Source organism: Pagrus major, chromosome 21 (assembly GCF_040436345.1).
Source record: "Pagrus major chromosome 21, Pma_NU_1.0".
In the NCBI taxonomy this organism is placed as follows: domain Eukaryota; kingdom Metazoa; phylum Chordata; class Actinopteri; order Spariformes; family Sparidae; genus Pagrus; species Pagrus major.
Genome location: NC_133235.1, coordinates 31756886 through 31766478, shown reverse-complemented (window position 1 = coordinate 31766478; position 9593 = coordinate 31756886). Strand labels below are relative to the sequence as shown.

Sequence of the window (9593 nt, the reverse complement as noted above, 5' to 3'; positions counted from 1 at the left end):
GGAGACACAATAAAGATGTGACACTGTGTGTGGAAAAGGTTTGATGTGTCATAGAAATGAAATGATTGAGTGAAATGACAGAAATGTAAGGGGACGTTTAAGGCTTCAAATCACAGTGGAGGAGTTTTGTGGATTTGTACTTTAGTCTTTTCATCACAGCTGTTCAACAACAGATAACAGTCTGTGCTACTAAATTCACCACCAACCTGAATGTGTTTGTGCTCACATCAATGTTTGTTTCTATTTCTATTACACAGCAGCTTCAGCCGAGCCGTCGATCGGCAGCGGCGGCCTTATCTGTGCGCCGCAGGGGCTGATGGGAGCTCTGAGGACCTGTCAGAAACCACGTGGCCCTCGTCTGATCTCGCAGCTCGTCCTCGTTTGGCCTCAGCTGCGTCAGAGCGCCACTTCTCCCCAGGTTCACCAGAGGAAACACCACTGCACAAAATGCTTTTCCTCCCAGCTGCTGCTCTGTGCTGTCTGTGTTCAGGTGAGTGTTTCCAGCCAATCAGGAGCCAACAAAGTCCACCTGGAACAAACACTGTCACACTGACCTTCATCTACCTGTCTGCTTCTCTACAGCACTGGTTGCCATGGCAGCACAGCTGATTCAGGAGGATTTAACATTGACCAGGAGAGTTGATGGAGACGTCTCCTTCAGCTGTCGAGGAACTGACCAGTGTGACAACAGTAATTATGTATACTGGCGCCAGAAGAAAGACACAGAAACATTCGAAGCTATTCTGCGTATTGACAAGAGCAGTTGTACCATAAATCGCAGGGCCGATCATCCTCAGAAAGATGATTTCTCAGTTGTGAATAAAACGAACGGCTGTGAGTTGGAGATCCAGACAGTTAAACTCCTTCATTCAGCCACCTACTACTGCTACTGTTTGAAGAAAGTTCCCCACAGTGAGAAATGATGCGAGCAACCTGAACAAAAACCAACAGATGAACAGATGTCAAACAGTGTTTGTGACAGGAAGAGAGCAGTAAACCACAGCCCAGGTTCACATATTTCACCTCCATCTCAGCCACAGTCACAAACACACTGAACTGAGGGATTTATTTCATATTATATTTATTTATATTTTGATCAGATATTCCAGCAGGTTTATTGTTGTTTCACACAGTGAGGAAAAAGGACACAAACACAAACACAATGATAAAATAAAGAGGAAAATAATTCAATGACAAACTCAAACATAATCCAGATGAATCAGTAAAACAACAAACATACTTATACAATACATACAATAAAATCATATCAAACATAATGAAATGTTTACAGCCCAACGTCCTGCTGCTGAATAAAGTCCATCTGTCCCTCACAACACTAATGTCTCTGAATGAAAACACTTCCAGCAGCACTTGTTGTTTAACACCTTTCAGCAGATTTCACCACATCATTTCACTTTATTACATTTTAAAAGACAAATCTTGGACACACGTCAGCTCAGGACTTTGTCCTTCTAGCAGCGGCTTATTAGGACGCTCGTCTTGTTGGACACATTTCCATCAGTTTCCTGTGGATGTTTCTGCTTCCCAGAGGATGAACCCCAACATTTATGGTGACCTCCTGACCTTTCCTCTAGCGCCACCATCAGGACAAAAGTGTCTCCAGACCGACACTTCAGCATCTGGAAAGTTAATGACTTGATTTTTAATCAACTGACTGAAAACTTTAAAGAATGAAACACTTTGTAACATTTAAAGCTGCACAAGTCAAGATTTTATATGAACAGAGGCTGAAATGACTTTGTGTCATCAAGGGCCGACTGGTCATTGGGAGAAACAGGAGGTTTCCCAGTGGCTGTTACACAAACTGATGCAGTCAACAAACAAACAAACAAACAAACACACACACAAACATGGCCACAAAGGTCTCATGTTTAAGAAGTGTTTCACTGCTCTTGTTGAAGAGGTAGAAAACCTACAACTCCCAGAATGCACTGCGCTGCACTGGACCAATGAAATCACTGCGAGGTGGGCGGGGCTTGGTTTTGGCTCGTCCGTTCTGAAACAGGAAACAAAATGGTGTCAGGCTGGTAACAAAGGATCTGGTACTAAAATGTGTTTTTGAAAACATTTGAGGTGAGAAACAGTCGATGCAGGAACAGAATCTGTGTTTAGATTTGATCAGCATCGCCTCGTTTGACAGATTGACACAGAGACTCAATCCACTTCTGTGCTCTTTGTGTCCGGAGAGGCCAGACGGACAAACATGTACAAGTCAATGGTAGTTTGAACAATATGTATTAAAGTTGGGGTCGGTAAGATGTAGCACTTAAGATACAATCAGATTAAATTTATAGGTAGAAAAGAATACCAAAATGTATGTGGTGGACTAGTATGTAAAGGAGGTTCGGCTCAGGAGCTTTAAGGCAGTTTAGGACGGCACACTTTCTCAGGTGTGTGCTTTATGCTAACGTTAGCCGCTACAGGAGTGCGTTGCTGCCGCAGCAGCTCTGTTATTGGCTCAGGGGGTCTGTGCGTGTGCTTTGTGCTACTTGTTTAGCGGCTGAACGACAGTCTGTCACTGCTGCTGCTGCTCATCGCTCTGTGGCTCAGGGGCTGTGTGCTTTGTGTTCCTGAGTTATCAAGCTGCTGAAGAGCAGGCTCAGAGGCTGTGGACAGTGAACGCAGCACATCGCCATCGCTAACCATACCCAACCACCTCATGTCTCACTCACATAAGAGACCAGCTGACATTATCATCATGAACGTGAACAACAAACATGGCTATTGTTAGTACTCTCCGCTGTCCAGCTAGCATGTTAGCATTGGGAACTTTGGCTGCACTTTCTCTGCCATTCTTGTGCCACTAGCTCGCTAACAGCTTTAGCAAACATCACCTCGCCCTGTGGAAGACTCCGGTCATACGCAGTGATGCAGAGTGCAAAGGTCAGAGTGCGAGCAGACAGACAGGTACGTATGTAGACAGACAGGTAGCCTGTCCAATCATTTCATACGGGTCAAACAGAACCATTGGACGGGCTTATTAGAGGCCTGCAGCAGCCACAGATACTGGATTTATTGTCTGTTATTTGTCAGAGCGTTTGATTTATTGATTGCTGTCGGGATGTTCACAGATTTTCTATAAATGTAACAAAAACTGCTTCTAGAATAACTGAGCGACCCGAGTTTGAACAGAGAGCATTCAGAATCCTGTCAAACTGACAGAATGGCAGGATTCAGAGGAAAAATGGTCCAGACAGAGTCAGAGAAAACTTCTTCAAGCAAAGGTCCAGAAGATCATCACCTGTAACCTACGTTATAGCAACAATATGTAGAAATGTGGATTTTGTGCGATTTGCCAACATAACTGTGTGAATACAAATTCCAGGTTTCTGTAACAATTTGTCAGATGTAATGAAACGTTACGTTTTAACTACAAACAAAACACTCAAAGTTTGAACAAGTGCTTCACACAACACAGCTCTGCGTCTGTCTGCAGACTTTTATTTAGTGAAGCTGTCTCTGACCACTAAAAGCCAGTCTGAGACTCTGTCTTTTGTCTTTTGTCTCTCGCTCGGTCACTGTCTCCGTCTCTGCTCTTAATTTCCTGTCAGCGTCCTCTTCTGTCTCTTCACCTTCATCATGATGTCCATGGAGGCTGCTGAGCCCGGTTCTGTTGCCCGTTCCAGCCCCGGACCTAAAACCCTCCTCCTCCTGGCGGTCTGAAGCTGCTGTGACAGCGGTGTAAACACCAACACTCCCCGGCGGTGCTCTGAGCAGAGTTCAAGTTTCTGTCACACTGATGTTCTTAGTGGAGAGTAGAGGAGCCAGATGCAGACACAGGACACACAGAAAGTTATAATCAACACAAATTAACTTTACCAGGAACAAAACAAGGCAGAAGAGTCGAGGTCTCAGGCAGATCGTCTGGAGGCTGGTGAGGAGGGGAAAGAGACCTCAGGTGGGCTGCCTCGGGGCAGGACACATGTGGAGCTGTAGACCTCAGGACAAAGGACACAGCAGGTCTGGAGGGTGAAGGCCTGGACGCTGGTGACACGGATGGAGCCACACTGGAGGCTGGGCTGGGAAACAACCAGACTGGTGGAGCAGCTCTGCAGGACTGTGATGCTGGTGATGCAGCTCTAGAGGACTGGTGGGACCGGTGGTAAAGGAGGGAACTCTGCAAGACCTGCACCACTAGAAGGATCCCATCTGGAGGTCAGACTGCCTTCTGGAGGCTGGAGGCTGGAGGCTGAAACCATCCTTAAGTCTGACTGAAAGTATAGATCAAGACCAGAGTCTGGCAGTTGTGAAAGAGAGTAGCGACTGGGACCGGCGACATGGCTGCAGAACTGGGGGCTGGAGACTGAGAGGCTGACAGGGAGCTGGTGGAGCTGTCAGAGTCAGGAAAACAAGAGGTTACAGAACCGCAGCCACAGGAGACTGATTCAGCACAGGAACTGGAGACAGCTGCAGCTCAGCTCAGACAGGTTGCTGCAGAACAGGAACAGAGGACTGCTGCAAGGCAGAGCAGGAGGCCGGCAGCTGGAGGTCTGGACGGGTATCAGGAAAGACCGCTGGTCCGGCTCTGGAGCGAGTCTGCTGACCTGCCGACAAGGAAGCAAGAACAAGTGTCGACTGGGCCGCCAACTGAGGACCAGGAACTGGTGGACCTGCTGGTGGAGCTAGATACAAAGTCAGAACCACCAAAGTCAATGAATGAAGTTCATCCTCTGGGGACCAAGAATGTCTGTAGAAAATGTCATGTCAGTCCAACCATCCATCCTTTGGTCCAGGTCCAATCCATGTGGACTAAAGTAGTGGAGCGACAGACATCAGCATCCATAGAGCAACACTGCTAGTGTGTCTAAAAAGACAATAAAAGAAGAGACAGTCATGTTGATATGAACATTAGAGAAACACATCATGGAGCTGAAATATGATCCTGCTTCATCATTTGGACTCGTTCACCTCAGCCGACACGTTCAACAGCACACAGGTTTTTGTATTACGCTGTTTCACTGTGGGAGGCACAGGGGATACATACCCGATCTTTGGCTCTGGAACTAAACTGTTTGTAACAGGTAAGAATAAAGCTTCATTTTCCTTCAGTTGTTTTATTGAACAAGTTGAAAATGTGTTTTTAATGAGTTTCTGCTGCTTCAGGCTTTACATGTTAGTTTGTTCATAATTAGTAGAGAATTCTTGCAGCCATGCAGCTATTGTTACATAAAAAGGTTCATAACTCCTGAAAAGATGTTTAAATCTCACTGCACAACTGAAGTTCTTCTTTATTTCTGCAGGAGATCAAACTGATTCATGTAGAAAAAAGTTTGATATTGACAATGTTACAAATATACAGTATTTGATCCTCTCAGTAATTCAGCACCATCTCTTGTTTTTATAAAACAACATCATATATGATATTAAACATCATTTAATATATGTCAGGAAATGTATCTGAAAAACATATAACTTTAAATATGTTGTATAGGATAATTAATAAGTCTTTATTAAATGGTCAAATGTATTTTATATGATGGTACATATGTCTTTTAGTGTGAGATATATTTATACATGAAGGAAACACATACTGAATATGATATTACCATAAATATTATGTATACTAGTTATACTAAAATATAGTAAAAATATCTTTAAAAAATGACATAGGTTTATATACAATGGCACATATAAAAATGTATGTTTTTGTTGATCAACTTTTAAATAATTTATATAATATATTCATGAATAATTTCACTGATAATTTAAACAGAAATAAATTAATAATGCTGAACTTAACTTTAAAATATTTAAAGTAAATGTATTCGCAGTGTGTGATATAACATGTTGATTTATGTTTTGTTAATGTTATATTGTCAGATTTAATTTAATCATACATGAAGTTCCTGTCAAGGATAAATAAAGTCCTACCTTTCTTCATATTTTATTACAAAGCAGTCGTTCTTCATATTTGACATATCTGAACATATCATTGTAATTGTGTATGAATCTAAAAATATTGAGAAAAAAGGTTCAGAAATTATCGAAGTACTGATTTGTTTTTCTTCAGCGGCTGGACTAAAGTACACGCTGGTAAATCTGTAACATGTTACACATGTTGTAATATAAAAATGTATTTTATGGTAAGGTAAATGTAGATTTTATTATAATATATGTTAACATAATATTTAATAAGCTATTAATTTTTTATTTTTTTTTAAAACAACTAATTAAATCATATTATAATGAATTATGTTTTGTTATCTTTTTAAACATAAAGATGAATTTTCCTGCAGGAACCAACAAAGTTTGACCTTCTTTTATATTAAATTACATCTTTATTCACATTAGACACATGAAAACATGTATTTTTAATTGTGTATTAAGTGTAAATATTAATGAAAAACATATTAAATTATAGATGCATTTTTTAAAATATGTTATGGTGGTAAATATTTATAATATGTGGTGGATAATGTAAACATTAAAATGGCAGCGCCTACTACTAAACTTGAGGGTAAATATGTCCTTTATTATAATATGTCTTTTATCATGATACACATGAAGATTTTCCATTGTATGAAAATATGATGTTATATTATTATTAGTAATAGTCATAATAATGATGAATGTGCACATTGAAAGAAAGAAGTGCTGAACACATAATGTTGTTTGTCCCCATATAACATATGATGACATGACATGATGAGTGTGTTTGATGTGCAGGTGAATCCAGTCTATGTGTTGGACTTTGTGCTGTATTGATGAGTAGTTTAGTGATCAGAGTCCATGTAGTTTCCAGGATCACACTGAATGCAGTGCAGTGCTGTAAGCTGCTGTTGACTGTGTCAATGTGTGTCTGTGCTGCTTGTTGCTGCTGTCAAACTTCAGGTGAGCAGGTAGTGAAGCCCGTGGTGAGTGTGTACCCAGCAGCATCCAGATCCCACCTGGAGGGGAACAGCTCCCTGCTGTGTGTGGCCTCAGCCATGTTTCCTCCTCTGGTCCGGTTCTCCTGGAACAGACGAAAGGAGAATGAGGAGGAGTGGCTCCCTGCTGAGGGAGAGCAGCTGGAGCTCAGACAGTTGGGACGCACCGCCGCCATCTTGCTGGTTGACGGGGACGCTCTCTACACGTACAAATACCGCTGCTCCGTCCAGCACGAGGGGGGCACAGTGGAGGCCCAAACAGAACAAGGTAATGAAGGCTTGGTGACTGTGCTCAGCAGTGATTCAGCTTCATGTGGAGACGCTGTCAAAGAGAGCAGAGGAGCAGAGGACTGACATTTCTTTTGGCCTCCTCTTCTGTTTCAGAGGTTCCAGCTCCAGCAGCCTCCTGTCCTCCAGAGAGAGAGCCAGCAGACCTGCCAGCTCTGCAGCAAACCGACTGTAAGATCTTGATAAAGCAGAAAGTCAAATCCTGTTCAGGGCCCCTAAAAAGCTTGTTGGGGCCCTGACTTGTTGTATTTAATAAGGGCCTTTGAGCTTTCATTCAAATTGTAGCTGACCCCTGTCTTCACGTAAAGACGGTTGTCCCGTCTGGAAAAGTCCAAGTTCTACTGATGAAACTGTGATGATATTCTGATGAAATTAACAGTCTGTCTGTCTGTTTGTGTGTCTGTGTGTGTGTGTGTCTGTCTGTGTGTCTGTCTGTCTGTCTGTCTGTCTGTCAGTGTCTTTCCAGTCTCAGTGCAGGGTGAAGCTGCTCTGTGTGCTCTACACAGTGCTGATAGTGAAGAGTCTGGTGTACTGCTGTGGACTCTCTCTGCTGATGATCCTCTGAAACAAGGGACCGTCCACCAACTGCACACATGCTGACTGACTGTTTTCTGCTCGCCTTTTCTCAACATCAAATCTCATCAGTTCATCTCATTGATCACTTTGATCAGCAGTCACAAATGTTTTCATGTTTTGTGGTTGGTTGTAAAATGTGTCTTTTTATGCACAGGTTAGATACAGTCATCCTACATATATAAATACATATATACACATATATATCTGCAGTGACTGAGTATAAATTCTGTGGTATAGTGTTATTTTCATCCTCTAGTTTATTTCCACTTTGAATTGTGACTTGTATAATAATAGCAAATGAAGCTGAATCATTAGCTGTCTGTTAGATATTTGATTGTTTTAGTATTTTTCTCTTCTTGTCTTTCTTTTTAATACATTATGCAGAGTGTGGCAGCTTTGTCAAATTCTCTCAGTGTAACATTCTCAATAAAGTGAAAAATCACAGTGTGTATTTTAGAAACAGCCTTGTTTTTATGGATTTCAGTTTGGCTTCAGAGCAACAGTCAGAAACAGAATCAACTTCATGGGCCATGTATGTTGACACCTACAAGTCATTTGACTCTGGTTGTAAGTAGCTCTCAATATACTTTCACACAGCAGCAAGAACAAATGTACAGGGAGATGTGAATATAAGCATACAGCTAAACAAGGACAACAAAGCTAAAGAAAGAGAAGTGAACAGAAACATATAGCTATTATATACAAGTCAGGAGGTGAGGCTGTGCCACCAGGTTCAGTGCTGAGCCCCTTTTATAATTGTGTCAGTGTGGATGTAAAACTCTACGCTGATGACACTGTTGTTTACACACATGAACAAACAGCAGAGCGAGCTGCTTTAATTTAATTGTAGTGTTTTTAATCCCACAAGGGGAAATTCTTTTTATCACTCACATACACAGTGTATAGAGGAGATGAGTGAAGGGGCTGCCACATGCACAGCGCCCAACGAGCAGTGTTAGGGGTTGGTGCCTTGCTCAAGGGCACCTTGGCAAATGCCCAGGATGTGAACTAGCATTCTCCATTACTAGTCCACATCATACTTTTTTGGTCCGAGTGGAACTTGAACCGGCCACCTTTGAGTCCCCAAGCCAAGTCTCTATGGACTGAGCCTGAGTATTGCCGCCCCCTTTGAAGCTACAGCTGCTATAAAATGATCACACAGCAGCTTCATCAGTCGGCCTCCAGTTTGAAGGTTGGTAGGTCTTACAGCTTTTACCACCACAATCATTCAGTGTATTTTGACAGCAGTCACACACCATCACACAATACATGAGTGTAGATGAGTTTGTAAGTCAGAAAACAACAGCCGTGAAGCTTAAAAACAGGCTTCATGCCACAATATGGTGTCACATATGGAGCGGTGTGAGTGAAGCACAGACAGCTGCACTGACACAAACTGAAGCTCTGACGGCTCTGACAGCAGCTTTCTGATCAGCTGGAACCTCATTACGAGACCTGAGGTGAACCAACATGGACGCTCCACTTCTGCCTCATGAACACAAACAGATATTTTCATTGAAACAACAAGATGACTTTCTCTCTGTGGTTTGTGTTTCTGTCTGAGTGGTTTGTATTCTGTCACTCTGATCGATGAGAACAGACGGATGATATGTTTCTGTAAATGTTACAGTCGTGGAGTCACTGCTTCAAATCCTCTCGTGGTCATTAAACACTTTGAGGGCAAAGAGTTTGAATTTGTCTGAAATTGTATTTTTTACAGAGGAGAAATTTATGAGATGATGGAAGATATCAGAAACACCAACATTTAACAATTGTTTCTTTCTTTAGCTGCAAAAACAATTTGAGAACATGAGAAAAAATATTATTAATTATTAACCATGA

General features: G+C 42.1%; 1 protein-coding gene across 1 annotated transcript; it reads left to right on the top strand.

The window, feature by feature from the left end:
* Nucleotides 1-447: 447 nt before the first annotated feature.
* LOC141016738 (immunoglobulin lambda-1 light chain-like) lies at nucleotides 448-8198 on the top strand. The gene is made up of 6 exons (XM_073491268.1): nucleotides 448-490; nucleotides 583-891; nucleotides 4989-5042; nucleotides 6853-7155; nucleotides 7272-7346; nucleotides 7631-8198. The coding sequence occupies exons 1-6, from the start codon at nucleotides 448-450 to the stop codon at nucleotides 7738-7740; spliced, it is 894 nt and encodes a 297-aa protein (XP_073347369.1). The 3' UTR covers nucleotides 7741-8198.
* The last annotated feature ends 1395 nt before the right edge of the window (nucleotides 8199-9593 follow it).